The 27,257-nt window shown below is 46.2% G+C and overlaps 1 protein-coding gene across 1 annotated transcript in view; it reads right to left on the bottom strand.

Annotated features, from left to right (window-relative positions):
* The window catches only part of LOC144892120 (uncharacterized), a 93,394-nt gene that overhangs the window by 25,764 nt on the left and 40,373 nt on the right, over window positions 1-27,257 (bottom strand). Inside the window, exons 6-8 of the mRNA XM_078777336.1 lie at window positions 27,055-27,195; window positions 20,137-21,349; window positions 2,685-2,746 (exon numbers count right to left, since the gene is read on the bottom strand). Of these exons, the coding sequence (XP_078633462.1) occupies window positions 2,685-2,746; window positions 20,137-21,349; window positions 27,055-27,195 (1,416 nt within the window). The remainder of the gene's footprint in view (window positions 1-2,684; window positions 2,747-20,136; window positions 21,350-27,054; window positions 27,196-27,257) is intronic.

Below are 27,257 nucleotides of genomic sequence, written 5' to 3'. Positions count from 1 at the left end.
CTAAAAATCACACAACAGCTCCGGACAGAAAGTGTTTCGTTTTTATTCTCTTGAAACATCGATTTGAAACCGAAGAGGAAAAGAAAATCCGATGAAAAAAAAAAAGGCAGTCCAAACGCTCATCACGTGACACCTCACTGGCCCAATGGGATGAGCAAACCACATCAGCGATTTATTCAAATCACCATCCATCCAATATGGTAGCCTCCATGTGCCCGAGTAGTGTGACATAGGGCACAGGGTGTGACATAGGGTACAGGGTATGGCATAGGGCACAGGGTCATCTAAAAAAGGTGCAAAAACAGACCCCAGCAACTACAGACCAATCAGCCTTCTCCCAATTATCAGCAAAGTCATGGAATCCATCATTGCTTCGGATATGAAATCTTTCCTCTTCTCCAATGGCTTCATCTCTGATCATCAATTTGGTTTCAGACCAGGTCACTCCACTCTGGACATGCTGCTTCTGCTGTCTCAACAATGGATGGAGGTCCTCAATACCAAACAGGAAATTAGAGCTGTCTCCCTCGACATATCACGTGCCTTCGATACGGTCTGGCACCCCGCTCTGCTCACCAAACTCTCCTCCTTTGGTATCCATGGAAATCTCCACGCATGGCTGGCGGACTTCCTCTCTTGTCGTAGTCAACGTGTGGCCCTGAATGGGTTTCTCTCATCTCCTCTTCCTGTTTAGGCTGGAGTTCCCCAAGGCAGTGTTCTGGGCCCTGTGCTTTTTCTGGTCTTCATCAATGATCTCTCTGACTCTCTTGAAAATCCTCTCTATCTCTTTGCTGATGACTCCACTCTCTGCCGCTCCATTCCTCATCCCTCAGATCGGCAGTCTGCAGCCTCCTCACTCTCTGCAGACCTGGACAAAATCACAGACTGGGCAAACAAGTGGAACATGTCTTTCAATCCTGACAAATCTCACACTCTTACGATGTCTCTCCGAAAAGACCGACTGGACAACCCTCCCATCTACTTTCTGAATAATCCTCTCCAAGAAGTTCTGTCACTCAAGCTTTTGGGTCTCACTATCTGCCATGATCTTTCCTGGGAAAACCACATTTCCAAGCTGGCCTCCAAAGCCAGTCGCCGACTGGGCATCCTCCGTCGTGCGACGTCCTTCCTTGGCACACCTGAGCTCCTCACCACATACAAGGCTTTCATCTGCAGCACAATGGAATACTGCTCTCCCCTCTGGGCTGGTGCTCCTGCCTCACACCTAGCTCGTCTTCACGCTGTTGAAACCAAAGCGTTCAGAATCATTGGAATCTCCCGCGATGACGCTATCTCCGAGGGCCTTTCACTTACTCACCGCAGGCAGGTTGGTGGTCTTTCCGTCTTCTACCGACTCCTCTCCGGCCTTGCTCCCCCAGCTCTCTCTGGGCTCTGTCCCCCAAATATTCCTGCAGGTCGCACAAGATCTGCCTGCAACCCTCTTATGGTTAAACTGCCAAAATCAAGACTCTCTGCTCACCTTCACTCCTTCATTCCTCTTTTCTCCCGCCTCTGGAACAAACTCCCTCACTCTCTTCAATCCCACTCCTCCCTCCAGGTCTTTAAAACGGCTGTTCACCACCATCTCTTATCTTCCCCAATCCAAAGCCTTGATCTTTTCTACCCCCGCTAATTTCGCCCCAAATCCACTTTTTTGAGGTGACTTTTGTCTTCTTTCCTGGAAGTCCTTGGTGTCCTTGCGTTTTATACCTATCCTGCCTCCCCCCAGGCCCTCTGCCTCCCACACATCTCCCGATGTCCCTGCCCTCAAATGTTGTGTTTGTGTGCTTCCTCCCCTTCCCTCCCCATCTTGTCGACCGCTCCCACTTTTATGTGCTTTGTTTACTTGTTTGTTTGATTTGTTTGTTTGATAAATGTTAGCTCTTTCACGAGCCTCGACTCTGCATACAAAAAAAAAAGAAAAAAAAAAGGCTGCGACATAGGGCACAGGGTGTGGCATAGGGCACAGGGTGTGTCATAGGGCACAGGGAGGGTGTGGCATAGGGCACAGGGTGTGGCATAGGGCACAGGGTGTGGCATAGGGCAGAGGGTGTTACATAGGGCAGAGGGTGTGACATAGGGCACAGGGTACGACATAGGGCACAGGGTGCGACATCGGGCAGAGCGTGCGACATAGGGCAGAGGGTGCGACATAGGGCAGAGGGTGCGACATAGTGCACAGGGTGTAACATAGGGCACAGGGTGCGACATAGGGCACAGGGTGCGACATAGGGCACAGGGTGCGACATCGGGCACAGGGTGTGACAATGTCAAAAATGCTGGTCCTGAACCTGCATTTCAGTCTGATGATGATGACGATGATGATGATTAACACAGACCTGATTCGATGACGTTGTCAAGGTTAATATCCAGGATAGGTAACATGGCCACGTTCATGGGATTTGATGTATTTTTCGTGGTGAAGTGATCTCGGTTTATATTCAGAATTCAAATTAAATTTGTCAATGTATGTTCATTCATTCATGCATTACAACTTTCATGAAATTTGACACATGATCTATATTATTATTGTGTGTGGTTATGCCATTTAACTGTAGAATTGTCCATCAAAATGTTGTCTGCTGCTCTGTGAAGGCAACCCACTCCCTCGAGTTCTTGACATTCATTGACAGTCCCAATGACTATTCGCCTGAATGTTGAGTGATGCCCGAATCGGCAGTTACTGGGGCCTAAACTTGGGCTCCGACCCCAAAATGACCCTTTTCGGATGCCTCCTGAGAAAATACTGTCGGGATTTGTGAGAACATTTAACACAAGATACACAGGTTTTTTTTTTACATTGCCTAGCTGAAGGTGTGTAGAACAAGTAGCCACCCCCCCCCCCCCCTCCCTATCCGATCAGTGGAACAAAACTCATTTTCTAGGTGCATTCTTGGCCACGGCTGATGGTCTAATTGTTTTTTGTTTTTTTTGTATACAAGATCGAGGCTCGTGAAAGAGCTAACTTTAATCACACAAAAAGTCAAACCGACACCCAAAACACAAAAAACAAGGGGAGCGGCAGACAAGATGGGGAGAGAGGGGGAAGGACACAAACACAACATTTGAGAGCAGGGACATCGGGAGGACTTGGGGGGAGGTGGGAGAGGTATAAAACATATGAACACTGCAAGGACTCTGGGGTGAATTACCGGGGGTAGAAAAGATCAAGGTTTTGGATGGGGGAAGATAAGAGATGGTGGTGAACAGCTGTTTTAAAGACCTGGAGTGAGGAGTGGGATTGAAGGGAGTGGGGGAGTTTGTTCCAGAGGCGGGAGAAAAGGCGAATGAAAGAGTGAAGGTGAGCAGAGAGCCTAGATTTTGGCAGTTTAACCATAAGAGGGTTGCAGGCAGATCTTGTGCGACCTGAAGGAATATTGGGGGGGACAGAGCACAGAGACAGCTGGGGGAGCAAGGCCGAAGAGGAGTCGGTAGAAGACAGAAAGACCACCAACCTTCCTGCGGTGAGTGAGTGAAAGGCCCTCGGAGTTAGCTTCATCGCGGGAGATTCCAATGATTCTGAAAGCTTTGGTTTCAACAGCGTGAAGCCGAGCTAGGTGTGAGGCAGGAGCACCAGCCCAGAGGGGGTAACAGTATTCCATTGAGCTGCGGATGAAAGCCTTGTATGTGGTGAGGAGCTCAGGTGTGCCAAGGAAGGACTTTGCACGATGGAGGATGCCCAGTCGGCGACTGGCTTTGGAGGCCAGCTTGGAAATGTGGTTTTCCCAAGAAAGATCATGGCAGATAGTGAGACCCAAAAGCTTGAGCGACAGAACTTCTTGGAGAGGATTGTTGAGAAAGTAGATGGGAGGGTTTTCCAGTCGGTCCTTTCGGAGAGACATTGTAAGAGTGTGAGATTTGTCAGGATTGAAAGACATGTTCCACTTGTTTGACCAGTCTGTGATTTTGTCCAGGTCTGCAGAGAGTGAAGAGGCTGCAGACTGCCGATCTGAGGGATGAGGAATGGAGCGGCAGATAGTGGAGTCATCAGCAAAGAGATAGAGAGGATTTTCCAGAGAGTGGGAGAGATCATTGATGAAGACCAGAAGTAGCACAGGGCCCAGAACACTACCTTGGGGAACTCCAGCCAGAACAGGATGGGGAGATGAGAGAAATCCATTCAGGGCCACACGGTGCCTACGACCAGAGAGGAAGTCCGCAAGCCTTGAGTGGAGATTTCCATGGATACCATAGGAGGAGAGTTTTGTGAGCAGAGCAGGGTGCCAGACCGTATCGAAGGCACGTGATATGTCAAGTGAGACGGCTCTGATTTCCTGTTTGGCATTGAGGACCTCCATCCATTGTTGAGACAGCAGAAGCAACATGTCCAGAGTAGAATGACCTGGTCTGAATCCAAATTGATGATCAGAGATCAAGCCATTGGAGAAGAGGAAGGATTTGATATCCGAAGCAATGATGGATTCCATGACTTTGCTGATAATTGGAAGCAGGCTGATTGGTCTGTAGTTGCAAGGATCTGTTTTTGCACCTTCTTTGTGTAAAGCGGTAATGTTTGCTGATTTCCAAGATGCTGGCAGATGACCTTGAGCAAAAGAGAGGGTGAAAAGAACAGAGAGAGGGTGAGATAGAGCGGCAGAGCAGGATTTTAGGACCCGTGGGCTGATGCCGTCTGGTCCAGTTGCAGAATCAGAGTCGAGGTATGATAAAAACTTCTCCACCTTGTCAGGAGAGAAGGACACAGAGTCCAGGAGCAGTTGGGTTCAACTGGGAAAGGTGGGAATAGAGAGAGATGGGTTTGGGACACAAGATTTTGAGGCAAACACAGAGTTGAGGCATTCGGCTTTGTCACGTGCGGTGTCAACTGTGTAGTCATTTGAGGTAAGGGAGGGGATGGAGGGGGAACAAACACCAGAAACGGATTTGTCCAGATGCCACCCGGATTTGGAGGAAGGAGACAGGTTTGAGAGTTCAATCTTGAGTGTGGAGAGATAGTGCTTCCTGGCACTCCTGAGGGTAGACACACACTTGTTTCGAGCTTGGTGGAAGGAACTGAGATTGCCTTCAGTTGGATTTGCCTTCTGAGAGGCAAAGGCAAGTTGTTTCAGGGCAACTGCCTCACCACAAGATTCAGTGTACCATGGACGGGAGGAAGGGTAAGACAACTGAAGATGTGATGGGATAAATCTGTGCATGAGAGAGAGCAGTTTGCTTTGGAAGAATTCCCAGGAAGAATTGATGTCAGAGGCAGTAGAGATGGGAGACCAGTCCAGATGATTGATGGCTGCTTGCAGACCGTGCCAGTCGGCCTGAGTGAAATGCCAGACTCGTCGGCGCTGAGGAGGCTCTCTGAGAATGGCCAGAGAGATGTCCACTTTAACAAGCACATGATCAGAAGAACCGATTGGAGCAGAAGAAGAGCAGCAGACATTTGCAGTGAAGTTAGTCATAACCAAGTCCAGAAGAGAAGATACTCCATTGACTGAGATCCGGGTCGGGAAATTGACAGATTGTCAGTCCCAATGAGCCGCAGAAGTCCTTTGCTGAGGTGCCATGGCTGGTGAGAGATGAACCCACACCCAGCCAGCTAGCATGATGACAGTTGAAGTCGCCACATATGAGGAAGAGAGAGTTTGGATGAGTTGATAGAAGTTGGTCCATGTTGTCCGACAGCGAAATGTAAATGGAGTCATCACTGTTTGAGGACGGTACAGAACACATATGAACAAAAGGTGGGAGCGGAGAGGAAGCTGTAGCCAGAGGTACTCCTGGGGGTGGGGTGGAGAGAGGGCAGTACAGGGAGAGTGAGGAAGAGAGTTTTTGATAAAGATAGCCACCCCACCACCAGGATGAGGCTCAGGTCTATCGTACCGGAGGAGGGAGTAACCAGGAAGAGATATTAAGGAATCAGAGACATCTTGAAGGAGGAAAGTTTCTGTTAAGCAGATGAAGTTTGGATTGTCAGAAGCAACCTGAATGGAGAGATCAATCATGTTTGAGCGAAGGCCCCGGATGTTTGAGGTCCATACCGTTAATCAGGAGAGAGGGGGAGCATCGGGTGCAGGACAGGGGAGGGGTAGGGTCAGATGAAGGGTGAGAGGGGGAGGTAGGAAGAGCAGTTGATAGTGTGTCAGAGATTACAGAAGAGTTACAAGAAAGGGAAGGATGAGGAGGACGAAAGGTTTGATGATGATGGGATGAGGCACAGTGAGGGGTTGTTTGAGGGGGGGGGGAAGAGGAAAGTAGAAGGTTGGGGGAGGTGGAGGTATGACATAGAAGGGAGACGAAGTGGGGGAGGAGGCAGCTTTGAGAAGGAGGTGGGAGGAGGGAGAATTTGGGAGGGATGTTTGGGGGGGAGATTTGAAGGGGCGGGGTTGGGGGAGAGTTTTGAATGGGAGGGGCAAGGGGGGAGTTTAGGAGGGGAAGGGCAAGGGGGGAGTTTAGGAGGGGAGGGGCAAGGGGGGAGTTTAGGATGGGAGGGGAAAGGGTGGAGATTTGGAGGGGAGGGGCAAGGGGGGACATTTGGAGGGGAGGGGCAAGGGGGGAGCTTAGGAGGGGAGGGGAAAGGGGGGAGTTTAGGAGGGGAGGGGCAAGGGTGGAGTTTAGGAGGGGAGGGGAAAGTGGGGAGATTTGGAGGGGAGGGGCAAGGGGGGAGTTTAGAAAGTGGATGATTAATGAAAGATGAACATCTATCTATAATTCCACTAATCTCTGTGTGTATGTTTGTATGTATGTATGTTTGTATGTATGTATGTATGTATGTATGTCTGTGACCGCTGTTTCTCGACAACTACCGGTCCGATATACTTGAAACTTGCCAGGTATATTGCTGGGGACCCGAGGATGTGCCTTTTCAAGGTTTTAAATTAATCGCAGAAGTAGTTACCGAGCTATGTCCAAAAAACGATTCAACCAATCAGAGAGCAGCGAGCTATCACGTGTGCCGAACGTGGCGAACAGACTCTGCCTCGGATGGCACATTTGAGAGCGTATTCATTTATTTCCCGTCGGCAAACTATGTTGCCGTTAAACTATGTTTTAAAACTAATTAAAACTAATTTGCGATTCATCGTAACTGCGATTTGCGACCTTCCGGACAGTGAGGACTGCACTTCCGGCAGCCAATCACAGAACGCGTTATTGCGTAGGCGTGGCCGATGTGAGAGCGAGCCGAGCCCAGCGCGTGCGCCATTACAGTTCGTAATTCGATTTCTTCCGGAGAAAATAATAATTTCTCGATTTCTTATGCGCATTATTTCTCCCAATTCAGTCAGAGCGAAGGGCGGAAGCGAAGAGCGTTGTTTTTTTTGTTTACGGGCGTACGGGCGGGGTAGAGCGTACGGGTAGCGTTTTTTTTTTTTTTGGCAAGGAACGGGCACCCACGTACGAGAGCGTATTCATTTATTTCCCGTCGGCAAACTATGTTGGCGCTATGTTGGCGTTAAACTATGTTTTAAAACTAATTAAAACTAATTTGCGATTCTTTCGCTTTGCGATGCGATTTGCGATTGCGTTAAACTCGCTCGGGCGTTAAACTATGTTTTAAAACTAATTAAAACTAATTTGCGATTCATTCGCTTTCCTGCGCATTTGTGCACGCGATGGCGATTTCTTTACCAAACTCCGCAAGCCGTTAGCTTTGAACCAAACCATTTCATGTAATTAGAGGGGGGGGATTGTCACCGTACTCGCAAGCCGTTCGCTTTGGACCAAACCATTTCATGTAAATAGAGGGGGGGATTGTCACCGTACTCACAAGCCGTTCGCTTTGGACCAAACCATTTCATGTAAATAGAGGGGGGGGATTGTCACCGTACTCGCAAGCCGTTCGCTTTGGACCAAACCATTGCATGTAAATAGAGGGGGGGGGGGGGGGATATACTTTTAGATATATATATAGTACGGGCATGCCCTAGTCTATCTATAATGCCAGTAATCTCTGTGTGTCTGTCTGTGACCGCTGTTTCTCGACAACCACGGGTCCGATATACTTGAAACTTGCCAGGTATATTGCTGGGGACCCGAGGATGTGCCTTTTCAAGGTTTCATATTAATCGGAGAAGTAGTTACCGAGCTATGTCCAAAAAACGATTCAACCAATCAGAGAGCAGCGAGCTATCACGTGTGCCGAACGTGGCGAACAGACTCTGCCTCGGACGGCACATTTGAGAGCGTATTCATTTATTTCACGTTGGCAAACTATGTTGCCGCTATGTTGGCGTTAAACTATGTTTTAAAACTAATTAAAACTAATTTGCGATTCTTTCGCTTTCCTGCGCGTTTGTGCACGCTATGGCGATTTCTTTACCAAACTCCGCAAGCCGTTCGCTTTGGACCAAACCATTTCATGTAAATAGAGGGGGGGGGGGGGGGGATTGTCACCGTACTCGCAAGCCGTTCGCTTTGGACCAAACCATTTCATGTAAATAGAGGGGGGGGGGGGGGGGATTGTCACCGTACTCGCAAGCCGTTCGCTTTGGACCAAACCATTTCATGTAAATAGAGGAGGGGGGATATAATTTTAGATATATATATAGTACGGGCATGCCCTAGTCTCTCTATAATTCCAGTAATCTCTGTGTGTCTGTATGCGACCGCTGTTTCTCGACAACTACCAGTCCGATATACTTGAAACTTGCCAGGTATATTGCTGGGGACCCGAGGATGTGCCTTTTCAAGGTTTGAAATTAATCGGACAAGTGGTTCCCAAGGTATGGTCACCGTACTCGCAAGCCGTTCGCTTTGGCTTTGCGAATGGACCAAACCATTTCATGTAAATAGAGGGGGGGGGGGGGGGGATTGTCACCGTACTCGCAAGCCGTTCGCTTTGGCTTTGCGAATGGACCAAACCATTTCATGTAAATAGAGGGGGGGGGGGGGGGGATATAATTTTAGATATATATATATAGTACGGGCACGCCCTAGTATATAACAAATTGGGTTTGTTGTGATTTTCAAGTCAGCGATCCGTTTAAGAACGATGGAGGAGGGGTGGAATGAATGAGAATTTAGATTATTGAGTGATTTGGAATCATAAGAGATTGAATATTTTTTTGAAATGGAATGAGTTGAAGAGGAAATTGAAAGGAGCCTTTTAAATAAGAAGAAAAACAGCGTGTTGTGATAAACCACTGAATAAAACACTGAAGGGGAAAGTTTAAACATATTTAAACAAAACTGTGAAGAACAATCTTATATTCACAAAAATACCAATAGGGAGAGGAAGCCTAGAGGGACGACCACGAGTCACTTGAACAGGGCAAAAGGTGGAAGGCAAGGGGAAAATGGGGGCGGGGCGAGACAGCGCATGTGGGCAAAGGCAAAAGCACACGAGGAGAAAGGGAAATAAAAGTTGTTTTTGGGGTGGGGGGGGGTGGGGGTTACAACGTTAGACAAATAGTAGATGTTCGGTGAAGTTTGGGGGAGAAGGGAAAAATCAAAAAACCTCGCAAAACCAGCGAAGGAAGAAACAAACTTCGACAGGGGAAGCCTGAGGCTGCAAGGCCTCACACGCAGCGTGGCAAACGATGAATTTATTAAAGATAAACACCGAGAAACATCCAAGGGACACACTAAGAGTTCACACGCCGAAAGATAAAATACAGTTACGACAAAATACAATTGTGAACAGACTTAACTTTGAAAACGTGGAGACCGTGGAGCTTCGAAAATTCGTGACGTTGTCTCAAACGTCACGTTAGTTAAACGTTAGTTGTTTAGTTGTTAACGTCACGTTCGTTGTTTCAGTTAAATAATAACTCCTCCCTGGAGGGAAGAGTTATTATTTAACTGAAACAGCAATCGGTGGAGTGCATACCTCCGCCAGGCTGAACAGTTTTTTGTTTTTTTTTGTATACAAGATCGAGACTTGTGAGAGAGCTAACATTAATCACAAAAGAACAAACGGACACACAAGACGAAATAAAGGGAGCAGGAGACAAGATTGGGGAGAGAGGGGGAAGCACACAAGTATAACATTTGAGCAGGGACATCGGGAGATCTGTGGGAGTAAGAGGGCTTGGGGGGAGGAGGCACGGGAAGGGGGGGGGGGGGGTGGGGGTGGCAGAGGTATAAAACACATGGACATTGCTAGGACTTCCAGGCAAGATGTCGGAAGTCGGAATTTCAAAAAAGTGGATCTGGGCTGAATTAACGGGGGGCAAAGAGATCAAGGTTTTGGATGGGGGACATCTAAGACAAGAGATCTAAGATCTAAGACAAGAGATGGTGGTGAACAGCTCTTTTGAAGACCTGGAGGGAGGAGTGGGATTGAATAGAGTGAGGGAGTTTGTTCCAGAGGCGGGAGAAAAGAGGAGTGAAAGAGTGAAGGTGAATAGAGAGTCTTGATTTTGGCAGTTTAACCAAAGAGGGTTACTGGCAGATCTTGTGCGACCTGTAGGAATATTTGGGGGACAGAGCCCAGAGAGAGCTGGGGGAGCAAGGCCGGAGAGAAGTCGGTAGAAGACAAAGAGACCACCAACTTGCCTGCGGTGAGTGAGTGAAACGCCCTCGGAGATAGCTTCATCGCGGGAGATTCCAATCATTCTGAAAGCTTTGGTTTCAACAGCGTGAAGACGAGCTAGGTGTGAGGCAGGAGCACCGGCCCAGAGGGGAGAAAGGTATTCCATTGAGCTGCGGATGAAAGCCTTGTATGTGGTGAGGTCAGGTGTGCCAAGGAAGGACTTCGCACGATGGAGGATGCCCAGTCGGCGACTAGCTTTGGAGGCCAGCTTGTTCATGTGGTTTTCCCAGGATAAATAAGTTTTGTATCCCAATGATAGGCCAGATCTGGATTTGAACCTGAACCAAAATCTAATCGGCTTGTATTTGTCACCTAACCAAGTCATACACCAAGTTTATTCATAACTCGTCCATAAGTTTTAAAAATATCATTTTAAATATCACTTTTCATCCGATCTGTCAATGGTGAAGAATCACTTAGAAATTAAATAATAAATTCTCGTATCCAAATCCATATTCAGATCTTCACCAAAATCTAATCACTTCGTCCTTGTCACATACCCAACCAGTCCACCAAATTCTGTCTGAATCCATCCACAACTTTTTGAGATATCCTGCTATTTATTGTTTTTAGCCCGTCTCGCAATTATTATTTTTTGAAAGTAACAGACAAACAGGGCTGAAAACATAACCTCCATGCACCTTCGATGGCGGAGGTGAAAAGCGCATTAAATGTGCGTTTCCCAATCAGCCCGTTACCGGATGTTGTCGCACTTTGTGATCACAGCGATTTCGGTCATTCTTGATAAATAATCATAAGTGTGTTGGAGCAGCTAAATCTTCTTCTTCGTCCACATGCAGCAAAAGGCTCCAGGCTGGCATCATTGCCTGCGGTGTGTGGCATCATTGGCATCATTGGAGGCTGTGTCGCTCATTCACCGTCCTCTGCTGGTGGCGACGCAACAGATTTTGTAATTTGTCCATAATGCCGGCGATATCTCGCTTCCTCTCGTGAAGGACACCGTGGGATCTTTAACGTCCACCAACTGATGCTGCCAGACGGGACGGCCATTTTAACGTCCATTCGAGGCACATTGATGAAGCGATCACCCTGCCTGTGTTTATAGCTGGGTCGGGATTCGAACCCATTCTCGACAGCTTGGAGACGAGTTTGCGAAATTACTATGAAACGAAATTACTCAAATGGCTTTAAAAAGCGAATAACAGCTCAATAGACGGGATCAATGGAGAGAACGTCACGTACCGTGTCCGGACTCGTTCTCCTCAGGTCGAGCGATCCTGAACCTGCAGTCCGAGTGAGAATCTTGGACCGACCAAGTTCCTTCCATCGGAGAAACTCGAGGAATCCGGAGGGTTCAAGTTCAACCAGTTATCCTCCCAAGAGACATCCCCATTCATGGCGAACAGTAGGCTACAATGAAGAGTAAAGTACAGTGTAGTACAGTCACGCACAGTGCAGTGCACGCAACGTGCGAGTGTGAGTGAACAGAGTTCGGATTTTCTTTAATTCCAATCCACAGATTCGCCACACATCGAGGATTTCGTTTAAAATATTAATATTCGGGTTTTTTGTTTTTGTTTTTTTTGTATACTGAATCGAGGCTCGTGAAAGAGCTAACTTTTACTTCACAAACAAATCAACCAGACAAACAAAATACCCAAAAAGAGGGAGCGGAAGACAAGATGGGGAGAGAAGGGGAAGCACACAAACACAACATCCGAGAGCAGGGAGATGTGTGGAAGGGAGAGGGCCCGGGGGGAGGAGGCATGGGAAGGGGGGTGGGAGGGGTGGGAGAAGTATAAAACACAAGGACACCAAGGACTTCCTGGACAGAACTTGGTATTTCAAAAAAGTGGCATTGGGGTGAAATTAGCGGGGGTAGAAAAGATCAAGGTTTTGGATGGGGGAAGATAAGAGATGGTGGTGAACAGCTGTTTTAAAGACTTGGAGGGTGGAGTGGGATTGAAGAGAGTGAGGGAGTTTGTTCCAGAGGCGGGAGAAAAGAGGAATGAAGGAGTGAAGGTGAGGAGAGAGTCTTGATTTTGGCAGTTTAACCATGAGAGGGTTGCAGGCAGATCTTGTGCGACCTGTAGGAATATTTGCGGGACAGAGCCCAGAGAGAGCTGGGGGGGGGGGGGCAGGCCAGAGAGGAGTCGGTAGAAGACGGAAAGACCACCAACCTGCCTGCGGTGAGTGAGTGAGAGGCCCTTGGAGTTAGCTTCATCGCAGGAGATTCCAATTATTCTGAATGCTTTAGTTTCAACAGCGTGAAGGCGAGCTAGGTGTGAGGCAGGAGCACCAGCCCAGAGGGGAGAGCAGTATTCCATTGAGCTGTGGATGAAAGCCTTGTATGTGGTGAGGAGCTCAGGTGTGCCAAGGAAGGACTCCGCACGACGGAGGATGCCCAGTCGGCGACTGGCTTTGGAGGCCAGATTTGAAATGTGGTTTTCCCAGGAAAGATCATGGCAGATAGTGAGACCCAAAGCTTGAGTGACAGAACTTCTTGGAGAGGATTATTCAGAAAGTGGATGGGAGGGTTGTCCAGTCGGTCTTTTCGGAGAGACATCGTAAGAGTGTGAGATTTGTCAGGATTGAAAGACATGTTCCACTTGTTTGCCCAGTCTGTGATTTTGTCAAGGTCTGCAGAGAGTGAGGAGGCTGGGTTTTGTTTAATCCCAGTCTGCAGATTCCCCACAGATCGAGGATTTCGTTGCAAATATTCGGGTTTTGTTTAATTTCAATCCACAGATTCGCCACACATCGAGGATTTCGTTTAAAATATTCGGGTTTTGTTTAATCCCAGTCCACAGATTCCCCACAGATCGAGGATTTCGTTGCAAATATTCGGGTTTTGTTTAATCCCAGTCCACAGATTCCCCACAGATCGAGGATTTCGTTGCAAATAATCGGGTTTTGTTTAATCCCAGTCCGCAGATTCGCCACACATCGAGGATTTCGTTTAAAATATTCGGGTTTTGTTTAATCCCAGTCCACAGATTCCCCACAGATCGAGGATTTCGTTTAAAATATTCGGGTTTTGTTTAATCCCAGTCCGCAGATTCCCCACAGATCGAGGATTTCGTTGCAAATATTCGGGTTTTGTTTAATTCCAATCCACAGATTCGCCACACATCGAGGATTTCGTTTAAAATATTCGGGTTTTGTTTAATCCCAGTCCACAGATTCGCCACACATCGAGGATTTCGTTTAAAATATTCGGGTTTTGTTTAATCCCAGTCCGCAGATTCCCCACAGATCGAGGATTTCGTTGCAAATATTCGGGTTTTGTTTAATTCCAATCCACAGATTCGCCACACATCGAGGATTTCGTTTAAAATATTCGGGTTTTGTTTAATCCCAGTCCACAGATTCCCCACAGATCGAGGATTTCGTTGCAAATAATCGGGTTTTGTTTAATCCCAGTCTGCAGATTCGCCACACATCGAGGATTTCGTTTAAAATATTCGGGGTTTGTTTAATCCCAGTCCGCAGAATCCCCACAGATCGAGGATTTCGTTACAAATATTCGGGTTTTGTTTAATCCCAGTCCGCAGAATCCCCACAGATCGAGGATTTCGTTGCAAATAATCGGGTTTTGTTTAATCCCAGTCTGCCGATTCGCCACACATCGAGGATTTCGTTTAAAATATTCGGGTTTTGTTTAATCCCAGTCCGCAGAATCCCCACAGATCGAGGATTTCGTTACAAATATTCGGGTTTTGTGAAAGAACGAACAAGAATTCCTGATTGAACCCCAATCGAGGAACAACAGCTCGTATTTGAACATTGAACACTAAAATGGGACAATAAGAGATTTCTGACTATACTTCATTGAAATATGAATGTGTTCTATTTTGTATAAAATGTCGATGTTCCTGAACCAAAAGACATTTATTTATTATGTACGAGCACGGGTACCGATCGTTGCCAGGCAATGCCGAGTCCCTCCTCCCACCCCACCCCGTCCGGAATCCCACCTCACCCTTTACACCTCCTCCCTCCAAACTTCCACCCGAGCCCTTCCCCCTCACTTCTCACATCACAAATTAATGAATGAATGAATTTCTCTCATCGCCCCTCCTGTTCTGGCTGGAGTTCCCCAAGGCAGTGTTTTAGGCCCTGTGCTATTTCTGGTCTTCATCAATAATCTCTCCGACGCTCTGGAAAATCCTCTCTCTCTCTTTGCTGATGACTCCACTATCTGCCGCTCCATTCCTCATCCCTCAGATCGGCAGTCTGCAGCCTCCTCACTCTCTGCAGACCTGGACAAAATCACAGACTGGTCAAACAAGTGGAACATGTCTTTCAATCCTGACAAATCCCCCACTCTTACTATGTCTCTCCAAAAAGACCGACTGGAAACCCTCCCATCTACTTTCTCGACAATCCTCTCCAAGAAGTTCTGTCGCTCAAGCTTTTGGGTCTCACTATCTGCCATGATCTTTCTTGGGAAAACCACATTTCCAAGCTGGCCTCCAAAGCCAGTCGCCGACTGGGCATCCTCCGTCGTGCGAAGTCCTTCCTTGGCACACCTGAGCTCCACACCACATACAAGGCTTTCATCCGCAGCTCAATGGAATACTGCTCTCCCCTCTGGGCCCGTGCTCCTGCCTCACACCAAGCTCGGCTTCAGGCTGTTGAAACCAAAGCTTTCAGAATCATTGGAATCTGCCGTGAAGACAGATTCTGAGGGCCTTTCACTCACTCACCGCAGGCAGGTTGGTGGTATTTCTGTCTTCTACCGACTCCTCTCCGGCCTTGCTCCCCCCGCTCTCTGTGCTCTGCCCCCCCAAATATTCCTACAGGTCGCACAAGATCTGCCAGCAACCCTCTTATGGTTAAACTGCGAAAATCTAGGCTCTCTGCTCACCTTCACTCTTTCATTCCCCTTTTCTCCTGCATCTGGAACAAACTCCCCCACTCCATTCAATCCCACTCCTCCCTCCAGGTCTTTAAAACAGCTGTTCACCACCATCTCTTATCTTCCCCCATCCAAAACCTTGATCATTTCTGCCCCTGCCAATTCACCCCAGATACTTTTTTTCTTTTTGAAATTCCAACTTCTTTCCTGGAAGTCCTTGCATTGTTCATATGTTTTTTACCTCTCCCACCTCCCCCCAAGCCCTCTCCCTCCGACATTTCTCTCGATGTCCCTGCTCTCAAATGTTGTGTTTGTGTCCTTCCCCCTCTCCCCATCTTGTCTACCGCTCCCCTTATTTTGTGTTTTATGTGTCGGTTGGACTTTTTGTGTGATTAATGGAAGCTCTTTCACGAGCCTCAATGTTGTATACAAAAAAAAAAAAAAACCTCCAGATTTTTATCCTCGTCGCCATGAAGTGATTACAGGGTGTGTTCAGTTACCAAGTTTCTTGTAGAGCCATCGCCAAGTGGCTAGCGCTCAAACAAGCAAACGGTTTTATGGGTCTTTGTGGGTTTTCATAGTCCTTAGGTCCCGCCTCCCCTCAGCTCCACCCTTGTCCGGCTCCTTCCAGGACCCCTAATCTCGCACTCTCCCATTCCTACAGCTCGTCCCTCCCAGCCTCCCTAATCTCGCACTCTCCCCTTCCGACAGCTCACTCCTCCCAGCCCCCCTAATCTCATACTTTTTTTCTCCCTACAGCTAAACCCTCCCAGCCCCCCTCATCTTGCACTCTCCCCTCCCTACAGCTCACCCCTTCCAGCCCCCCTAATCTCGCATTCTCCCCTCCCTACAGCTCGCCACTCCCAGCCCCCCTAATCTCATACTTAAACCTCCCTACAGCTCACCCCTCCCAGCCCTCATAATCTCGCACTCTCCCCTTCCTACAGCTCACCCCTCCCAATCTCACACTCTCCCCTCCCAGCCCCCCTAATCTCATACTTTCACCTCCCTACAGCTCGCCACTCCCAGCCCCCCTATTCTCATACTTTCACCTCCCTACAGCTCACCCCTCCCAGCCCCCCGAATCTCACACTCTCCCCTCCCTGCAGCTCATCCCCCAGCCCCCCTAATCTCATACTTTCACCTCCCTACAGCTCACCCCTCCCAGCCCCCCGAATCTCACACTCTCCCCTCCCTGCAGCTCATCCCCCAGCCCCCCTAATCTCATACTTTCACCTCCCTGCAGCTAACCCCTCCCAGCCCCCCTAATCCCACACTCTCTCCTTCCCACAGCTCACCCCTCTCAGCCCCCCTAATCTCACACTCTCCCCTCCCAGCCCCCCTAATCTCATACTTTCACCTCCCTACAGCTCACCCCTTCCAGCTCACCCCTTCCATAATCCTAATCTGAAATGATGATCTGTGAGGTCGTTGGAGAAAAGGAATGATTTTATGTCAACTGTGATGATCGATTCCATGACCTTGCTGATGATTGGAAGTAAGATGATCGGTCTGGCGTTAACAAGATCCGTTTTTGCACATTTTTAATGTAATGTGGTGATGTTGGCTGACTTCCAAGCAGATGGAACATAACCTGGGGCAAATTATAGGGTAAAAAGAGCAGACAGGGTGTGTGTGCCAGAGCAGCACTGTCTGGTTCAGTTGCTGAATCAAAGTCAAGGATTGCCAGAAACTAAACTGGAATTAAATTGCATTAAGTCAGACTTGTTCGACCTTTATTTACACATCATAACCCACATCTTCCAAGTGAAAAACAAATTCTCCAATTTTCAGAAAATTAATTAAAAATACAAAACTAGAATATCTTCGTTGGAAAAGTGTCCACCCCCCTGAGTTAATACTTGGTGGAAGCACCTTTGATAGCAATTATAGCCGTGAGTCTGTTGGTATAGGTCTCTACCAACTTTGCACACCTTGATTGGGCAATATTTTCCCATTCTTCTGCACAAAACTGTTCAAGCTGAGTCAAGTTGCGTGGAGAGCGTTGATGGACAGAAATCTGCAAATCATGCCAGATTTTCAATTGGATTTAGGTCAAGGCTCTGACTGGGCCGCTCAAGGACATTTATCTTTTTGTTCCTTAGCCTCTCCAATGTAGCTTTGGCTGTGTGCTTCGGGTCATTGTCAAGCTGAAAGGTGAACCTCTGTCCCAATTGCAGCATTCTTGCAGAGGGCAGCAGGTTTTCCTCCAGGATTTTTCTATATTTTGCTCCATCCATTTTCCCTTCTATCCTGACAAGTGCCCCAATTCCTGCTGACGAGAAACATCCCCATAACATGATGCTTCCACCACCATATGCTTCACAGTAGGGATGGTGTTGTTTGGGTGATGGGCTGTGTTGGGTTTGTGTTGTGGAAGCACTCAATTTACTTCAAACAAAATTCACTGACAGTTCCACTTTACTTCAAACGACCATTTATTGTATTCACACGTGCCGAGAAGTTTGCTTGCTGTAACCCAGCCTGCCTCTGGTCCAGCGAGGTTCAATCCACATACTTATGCAAAAGCTCTGAAGTAGCATTACAATTCCCTCAGTTATCAGCAAAGAGCAGCGACTTTTAGTCACATCTCCATCACTTGGTTTCAGCTGAATGTCAAGCCACAGAATCTGATAAAATGCTTTGGTTGGGGTAAGCTAAGCAAAAACAAGTTTATCTTGGTCAAAAGACAAGTGATGAAATGTACATACAAGCTGATTTCTGAAAAGCATATGTGCGGCAAGCACTACTTGCTGGCTACAGTAAGAACAAGGGTCATTTAGTTTTCACTTCTTTAAGCAAACAGATTTATTTACACTTTTATAGTTATAAATCAAGATTTCTGAAACCACCCTCCCCCTTGGATAAGGTTTATATCGGTGCTCTGCCGTACCAGTGCTGTGCCACACATATGATGTTGCAAGACAAACAGTGTCACAAAAGAAAGCTCTTACGCCCAAGCACATAAGCCCTTCATCATATGTTTGGGAAAAATTGCGTGCTCAGTCAGGGTCGCCCAGATCGCTCAGATGGCAGAGCACTGGTATGGTTAAGGACCTGGGTTTGATTCCTGGTCTGGGAATGTAATTTTCCCGCATGTATAAATTTAATTATCTGATGCTGTTCATTAATCTAATTGTTTCACGACGCCCCCAGTGGTGTTTATGATAGAGGACATGGATTTGCCCAAACCCCATTGGAGGAAGACCCTCTCGTGTTCAGGCCGTTGGTGCTCCTCTGGTTGATAGCGAGTGCCCATGAAGCATTGACGGAAAGAGAGTGCCAATCACATGTGTGGGAAAATTGCCTGCTCAGTCAGGGTCGCCCAGATAGCTCAGATGGCAGAGCACTGGAACGGTTTTCCAGGTGACCTGGGTTCGCTTCCCGGTCTGGGCATGTAATATTCCCACATATATAAATTTAAAAAGGATATTGGGCGATAATTGCAAAGCTCAAAAGGATTGCTCTTTTTGAAAATAAGGAACGACTTTAGCAATATTCATTTTATCTGGTACAATTCCAGAAAAAAAAAAGTGGTAGATTGAAGATGTGTGTTAATGGAACAGATATGTCATGGAAAATGTTTCCAACAAGGAAATTGTTCATACCATCATAGCCTGAACTTTTTTGATTTTTGAAGTCTTTTAAAATGTCGAAACGTTCAGTTGAATGAGCAGGAAATATAAACATTGAGTTCCGATTTTGATCATCCATCGAGTCATAAAAATTCATATTTCCAATGGGAATATGTCTGGCGAGGTCACCACATGTAGTTACAAAGTAGTCGTTGAAATATCCTGCAATAACATTTTCATCGTCAATTAGAAGCTTTATGATAATGAAGTCGTTTTTCTACACATTCTTATTTTGAACACGATGTATAACTTATACTCTCTATTCATTCTAATTCTTGCTTCTTCTTTATTTCTCTCTTTTTTGTCTATCCATCTTAGGAGAAGTGAATTCTTGCAGAATTTCTTCTGTAAGATTCACTTGGCTGCGCCTGAATTGATTTGAGGGTTGTGGAGTAGCGGCTGAAATCAGAATCCTGTCCAGGTTCTTCCTGATGACTCCATCTTTGCGCTTTGCTTATTCTGGTTCCTTCTGATGACTCCAATGCAGTATTTGGTTTTCCGTTTCATTGTTTATCTCAAATTGCGGTCACTTTATAATTTCTCAGCTCTATTGGAAATACTGGAACTGCAAGTTGGTTTATAGCTTTGATTTTGTTCATTGGAGAGAGGGATGCCTTCAGAATTTGTCTTGTTCTGCGTAAGTCCTCTTTGCCGATTATTTTACGCATTTTTGTGTTACACCTGGGGATCTTCTTCTATTCCAAGGTCATTGGAGGATGCTTCGTTCCTGTGTTGATGTACTTTCATCGATTGAGATATTGTGTGTTCTTTTTGTTTTGCCAAATAGAAATGTGCATTTTGCACATTTGTCAAGACCAAATTCCATTCGAATATCCTCCGAGTAACGCTTTACTAGTTTGAGTTGACCTGCCAATTTATTACGATTTGGCGTGAAGAGTTTTAGATCATCCCTACAGATAGAAGTTTTACCTTTCTCGGTTCTTTGGTTATTTTTCTGTTGCACGTTGGACTGTATCCGTGTCCTTGTTCATTGACGGGGTTACTCTGAGTCCAGAGCCAGACAAATCTGGAGGCTGTCACCTTGTAGGATACCACGTCATCTTTACCCCTGGGATTTCAATTTTTCCTTCCAAGTGACGTAGTATCAGCGTTGTGTTCCAAAGCATCATTACAAATTATCAATCATTCTATAGGTAGCAGACTCTCCCACATCCTTTCTGTTCTGCCTCTAAAGCTGCGAGGGTGTGAGGGTTGTTGAGTGAGGTATTCGTAAATTGCGTTGTCGGTACTTCACACCAGTGTGTGTTGTTTGATGTTCTTTTACAGCTGATAAGGTCATAAATGTCTTGCTGCACACAGAACACTTGTAAGGCCTCTCTCCTGTGTGTATTCTTTCATGTTGTCTCAAAGATGTTAACAAAGTAAATGATTTCATGCACACAGAACACTTGTACGGCTTTTCTCCTGTGTGTATTCTTTGATGTCCTTTTAAAGATGTTGATGCAGTAAATGATTTCATGCACACAGAACACCTGTAGGGCTTCTCACCGGTATGTGTTCGTTTATGCACTCTTAATGAGGTCTTGCAAGCAAACGACTTCTGACACACACAACATTTGTAGGGCTTCTCCGCTGTGTGTGTTCTTCCATGCTCTGTTAATCGTGTCTTGCTTGCAAACGATTTAAAACACACAGAACAATTGTAAGGCTTCTCTCCAGTGTGTGTTCTTTCATGCTCTGTTAATCGTTTCTTGCTTGCAAGGGATTTATAACACACAGAACAATTGTAAGGCTTCTCTCCAGTGTGTGTTCTTCCATGCTCTGTTAATCGTGTCTTCCTTGCAAACGATTTAAAACACACAGAACAATTGTAAGGCTTCTCCCCAGTGTGTGTTCTTCCATGCTCTGTTAATCGTTTCTTGCTTGCAAACGATTTATAACACACAGAACAATTGTAAGGCTTCTCTCCAGTGTGTGTTCTTCCATGCTCTGTTAATCCTGTCTTGCTTGCAAACGATTTATAACACACAGAACAATTGTAGGGCTTCTCTCCAGTGTGTGTTCTTCTATGCTCTGTTAATCGTATCTTGCTTGCAAACGATTTATAACACACAGAACAATTGTAAGGCTTCTCTCCCGTGTGTGTTCTTTGATGAGTTTGTAAATGTGATAATTGACTGAAGGCCTTCGGACACACAGAACAATTGTAAGGCTTCTCTCCCGTGTGTGTTCTTTGATGAGTTTGTAGAGCTGATACTTGACCATAGGCCTTATTACATGGAGAACACTTGTATGGTTTCCCTCGTTGGTTGTTATCTCCATATGCGGTGTCTTTCTCTCGTGTATGTTTTCTTTGATGAGCGTGTAAACGTGAGGGTTGAGCAAATGCTTTGGAGCAAAGAGAACACTTGAGTAATCCACTTGAGTCTTTGGAGTAATCCACTGGCACATCTGCAAACATTTCAACATTCCGGTTCCAGAAAAATCATGGAAACACAAACTAAATCCAATCATTGAAAATGAACAAATCATGCTCACATGTGACAAGATGATCCCATCAAGTGTGGACATTGCAAACAAAGCATTGCATCCAGACATCGTGCTCAAACACAAAAAGGAAAAGACGGCATTGTTGATTGAGGTTTCAGTTCTCAATGACTTTGGACTAAATGCTTCAGAAACCAAGAAAATGCTCAAATACCAGGAACTGGAAAATTAGGTCAAGAGGACTTGGAAATTGAAGAAAGTTGAAATTGTACCAGTGATAGTCAGAGCAACAGGGAGGATCAAGAAAACCCTTACTGAGCACTTCAAGTTTCTGCCAGACGTCGCGCCTTGCATTCAAGGCCAAAGGTTAAAAAAAATTTGTCTCATCACACAACAACAACAACAACAGACCACATAATCCACATTATCCACATAACAGACCACATAATCCACAACAGACCACATCGTCTCATCACACCACATAATCTTTTGCCTCATGCTCTGAGTCTTTCACGTGCCTTTTTGCAAACTCCTGGCATGCTGTGATGTTCATTTTTCTCAGGAGTGGCTTCCGTGATGTACCAGGCTAAAAGCTGTGCAATAATAAACTGTCCACAATTGGAGATCAACAACATAGACATCAAAACAAGGAAACTTCTAACTATTCATAAACCATTCGACAACAATCAATGCATTCCGAGGTTTTACTTGCCGAAACGATAACGAGGAGGCAGTCTGATGGAACTGATCCACGTGCACAGAACAACTTGTGTAGGTCTAGCGGAGTATGTGAAAAGCTCAACAGACTATCGAATGAGATTTGTACACGAGCAAGAAAACAACAAATCAGAAAATGTATCCTTAATCCATTTAGCAGCAAACTTCCAAAAACAGGTGCAACTGCAGGATACTACATAGGAAAAGGAAAGAGAAACAAATACAGCCCCAATGATCGCAAAGAAGAAAAGGGAAAACTACAAAAAGAAATATCAGCAGATATACTCCGACAAATGGGAGAATGACAAAAGAGCAGGAAGATTTAAAAAAGAGCTTGACAGACCATGGATCAACAAGGAAGGTTCATTGGAATGGCTAAGAAGAGGTCAGATTAACTGGGATGGCGAATGAGTCATCAGAAATGCCCAAGACCAGGGAAACTACACTCGTGAAAGAAAAATAAAATGGCAGGATTGAGCTAATCTGACAACTGCAGGTTTTGTGGGGTAGAAACAGAAAGTACCAGTCATCTCCTTTCAGGATCCAAAAAACTCATGTCAGAACAGTTGTACACAGAAAGGCATGACAGCCTCTGCATAGTAATCCTCTGGCACATCTGTAAACATTTCAACATTCCGGTCCCAGAACAATCATGGAAACACAAACCAAATCTGATCCTTGAGGATTAAGATATAGTGCACATGCATGATAAGATGATCCAATTAAGTGTGGACATTGCAGGTGGAGCATTGAGTCCAGACATAGTGCTCAAACACAAAAATGAAAAGACGGTATTGTTGATTGAGGTTCTGTTCCCAATGCTTTTTGACTAAATGCTTCAGAAACCAAGAAAATGTTCAAATACCGGGAGCTGAAAAACTAGGTCAAGAGGATTTAGAAATTGAAGAAAGCTTGAAATTGTACCAGTCCGAGTCGAAACAACAGGGATGATCATGAAAACCCTTACTGAGTGCTTAAAATCATTCCGGGGAATATCACGACAAACGAGCTACAAGTGGAGGCTGTCAGAGGTTCAGTGAGGATTCTAAAAAGAGCTCTTGGAACAAAGCTATGAGAACGAAGTTTCACCATCTAGTTCATGAATAATGATTCTTCACTGAAAAGAAGGTGGACAATTTGAGTTCTGGGAGAACTCCCTCCCAACTCTGAAAACCCGCATATGGAGACAACAACGAACAAGGGAGTGGGAGACAAGAGGGGGAGAGAAAGAGCTGGGGCGGGCTACACGGGATAAACAAGATGGACATCACAGGGATTTCATGAAAGAAAATGGAATTTGAAGGAGGTGGGCTATTACCCCGGGTAGAAGAGATCAAGGTTTTGGATGGGGGAAGATATGAGATGGTGGTGAACAGCTGTTTTGAAGACCTGGAGGGAGGAGTGGGATTGAAGAGAGTGTGGGAGTTTGTCACAGAGGCGAGAAAAAAGAAGAATGAAAGAGAGAAGGTGAACAGACTCTTGATTTTGGCAGTTTTATCAGAAGAGGGTTGCTGACAGGGCTTGTGCATCTTGTAGGACCATTTGGGGGAAAGAGCATAGACAGAGCAGGGGGTGTAAGGCAGGAAAGGACAGCCAACCTGACTGCGGTGAGAGAGTGCAAGGCCCTCAGAATCAGCTTCATTGCAGGAGATACCAATGATTCTGAAAGTCTTGGTTCCTACAGTGTGAAGTCGAGCGAGGTGTGAGGCAGGAGCACCAGCCAAGAGGGGAGAGCTGAACTCAATCAAGCTGTGGACAAAAGCCTTGTATGTGGTGAGGAGCTCAGTAATGCCAATAAAGGACTTCACACGACGGAGGATGCCCAGTCGGCGACTGGCTTTGGAGGCCTGCTTGGAAATGTGGTTTTCCCAGGAAGGATCATGGCAGATAGTGAGACACAAAAGCTTGAGTGACAGAACTTCTTGGAGAGGTTGTTGAGAAAGTAGATGGGAGGGTTGTCCAGGTGGTCTTTTCGGAGAGACAAAGTGAGAGTGTGAGATTTGTCAGGATTGAAAGACATGTTCCACTTGTTTGATCAGTTTGTGATTTTATCCAGGTCTGCAGAGAGAAAAGAGGCTGCTGCCTGCCGATCTGAGGGATGAGTTATGGAGCGGCAAAGAGTGGATTTATCAGCAAAAAGATATAAAGGATTTTCAAGAGGGTCAAAGAGATCAATGATGAAGATTAGAAAAAGCACAGGGCCCAGAACATTGCCTTGAAGAACTGGCGATGAGAGAATTCCATTCAGAGCTACACCTTGACTATGACAGAAGAGGAAGTCCGCAAGCCATGTTGGGGATTTCCATGGATACCATAAGAGGAGAGTTTGGTGAGCAGAGCGGTTGCCAGACCGTATCGAAGGCACGAGATATGTCACGGGAGACGGCTCTGATTTCCTGTTTGGCATTGTGGACCTCCATCCATTGTTGAGACAGCAGAAGCAACATATCCAGAGTAGAGTGACCTGGTCTGAATCAAAATTGATGATCAGAGATCAAGCCATTGCTGAGGAAGAATTTAATGCTGGAAGCGATGATGGATTCCATGACCTTGCTGATGATTGGGAGCATGCTGATTTGTCTGAAATTGCAAGGATCTGTTTTTGCACCTTTTTTACGTAAAGTGGTAATTTTAGCTGCTTTCCAAGCTGATGGCAGATGACCTTGAGCAAAAGAGAGGGTGAAGAGAACAGAGAGATGGTTTGATAGAGCGGCAGAGCAGGATTTTCGGACCCGTGGGGGCTGATGCCGTCTGGTCCAGTTGCAGAATCAGAGTCGAAGTTTGAAAGAAACTTCTCCACCTTGTCAGAAGAGAAGGACACAGAGTCCAGGAGCAGTTGGGTTTGACTGGGAAAGGTGGGAAGAGGGAGATGGGTTTGGGACACAAGATTTTGAGGCAAACACAGAGTTGAGGCATTCGGCTTTGTCACGTGCGGTGTCAACTGTGTAGCCTTTTGAGGTAAGGGAGGGGATGGAAGGGGAACAAACACCAGAAACAGATTTGACCAGACGCCACCAGGATTTGGAGGAAGGAGACAGGTTTGAGAGTTCATTCTTGAGTGTGGAGAGATAGTGCTTCCTGGGACTCCTGAGGGTAGACACACACTTGTTCTGAGCTTGGTGGAAGGAACTGAGATTGCCTTCAGTAGGATTTGCCTTCCAAGAGGCAAAGGCAAGTTGTTTCATGGCAACTCCCTCACCACAAGATTCAGTGTACCATGGACAGGAGGAAGGGTATGACAACTGAAGACGAGATTGGATAAATCTGTGCACGAGAGAGAGAGAGCAATTTACTCTGGAAGAATTCCCAGGATGAGTTGATGTCGGAGACAGTGGTGATGGGAGACCAATCCAGATGATTGATGGCTGCTTGAAGACCGTGCCAGTCGGGCGTGAGTAAATGCCAGACTGGGCGGCGCTGAAGTGGCTCTCTATGGATAGCTAAAGGGATGTCCACTTCAACAATCACATGATCAGATGAACCAACTGGAGCAGAAGACGAACAGCAGAAATTTGCAGTGAAGTTAGTCATAATCAAATCCAGAAGAGAAGATGCTGCATTGACTGAGATCCGGGTCGGGAAATTGACAGATTGTGTCAGTCCCAAAGACTTTTGCCAAGGTGCCATGGCAGGTGTGAGAGGTACCCACACCCAGCCCACTGACATGATGACAATTGAAGTCGCCACATATGAGGAAGAGAGAGTTGGGAAGAGTGGATAGAAGTTGGTCCTTGTTGTCAGACAACGAGATGTAAATGGAGTCATCACTGTTTGGTGGATGGTTCAACACACAAATGAACCAAAGGTGGGAGTGGAGAGGAAGCCGTAGCCAGAGGTACTCCTGGGGGTGTGGTGGAGTGAGGGTAATGCAGGGAGAGTGAGGAATAGAGATTTTGATAAAGACAGCAACTCCACCACCAGGATGAAGCTCAGGTCCATCATACCGGAGGAGGGAGTAACCAGGGAGAAATATTAAGGAAGCAGAGATATCTTGAAGGAGGAAAGTTTCTGTTAAGCAGATTAAGTCTGGTTTGTCAGAAGCAAGTTGTATGGAGAGATCAGTCAGGTTTCAGCAAAGGCCCCGGATGTTAGAGGTACATACCATGAAGGAAGAGGGAGAGGAAGCGTCAGGTACGAGAGAGGGGAGGGGTGGGGAAGGGTAAGATTAGGGAGGAGAGGAGGATGCAGGGAGAGCTGTTGACAGTGGGTCAGAGATTGCAGAAGAGCAAGGAGAGAGGGCAGGATGAGGGGTAATCAGCAAAATTGAGGAGGAGAGAGGCGAGACAACACGTGCTCGTGATTTGGGGGGGGGGGGGGGGGTGCGGGGGGAGTGGGTGGGTGAGTGTGGGAGGGGGGGATGTAGTGAGGAGTAATTTTTATTTTTTTAAATTTATATTCTGGACATTAAACATAGGGTATAAAGTTGGGAGGAAATTGAGGGAGGAAGATAGAGGGGTGAAAATAAAAAGACAATGTATTACAGAGAAAGGACGCATTTCAACTAACGAGGGAGCCGGGTCGGCCTCAAAAATCCCTGTACAAAAAAATCCGACTAATACTCACAAATTTGCACAAATTTTAAAACAAAACCAAACTATAAGCACACAATAAACACAGACACAGCAAAATAAACAGTAGACAATCGACAAATCTCCTGCAAGTAGTTATTTCCAAGGTGTGTATTCCTGAAACAGAGTATTTCTGGCCTTTACTCAGGATTGATCAGAAAGATAAAGAGCTAATGTTTGAAAACTAAGTGCAGAAATATTTCTGGGTATATGATAAGCAACAACTATCCCTGTCTGGTGAAGATAAACAAGCCCACTTGGTTGACTACAATTGAATATATCTGTTATTCCACAAAGTTTGGAACAAAATCATTTCATCAACAACAAGAACAAACAAAAAACAGTAAAAACAGTGTGATGTGTTCTCCATGAAGCTCGGCTTACCGTCGAGCAGCTGAGCAGCTTTGCCGGACTCCATTGGAGGAGAACGACGTGGTTCCACCTTTACATGCTTATTCCTCAACATATCTTGGGAAGTCTGAAAATAGCTTTGGAATGTTTCCCTCGTCCCCGGATGAGCTTCAACTGTAAAACATTTGATAAATTGGTTCTTTCTCAGGAAAGCTTTTCTGTTATAAGAACAATCA

The sequence above is a fragment of the Myxine glutinosa genome, chromosome 5 (genome assembly GCF_964187855.1).
Source record: "Myxine glutinosa chromosome 5, kmMyxGlut1.1, whole genome shotgun sequence".
NCBI lineage: Eukaryota > Metazoa > Chordata > Myxini > Myxiniformes > Myxinidae > Myxine > Myxine glutinosa.
The sequence above is the reverse complement of the archived record's forward strand: the minus strand, read 5'-3'. Positions and strand labels throughout refer to the sequence as shown.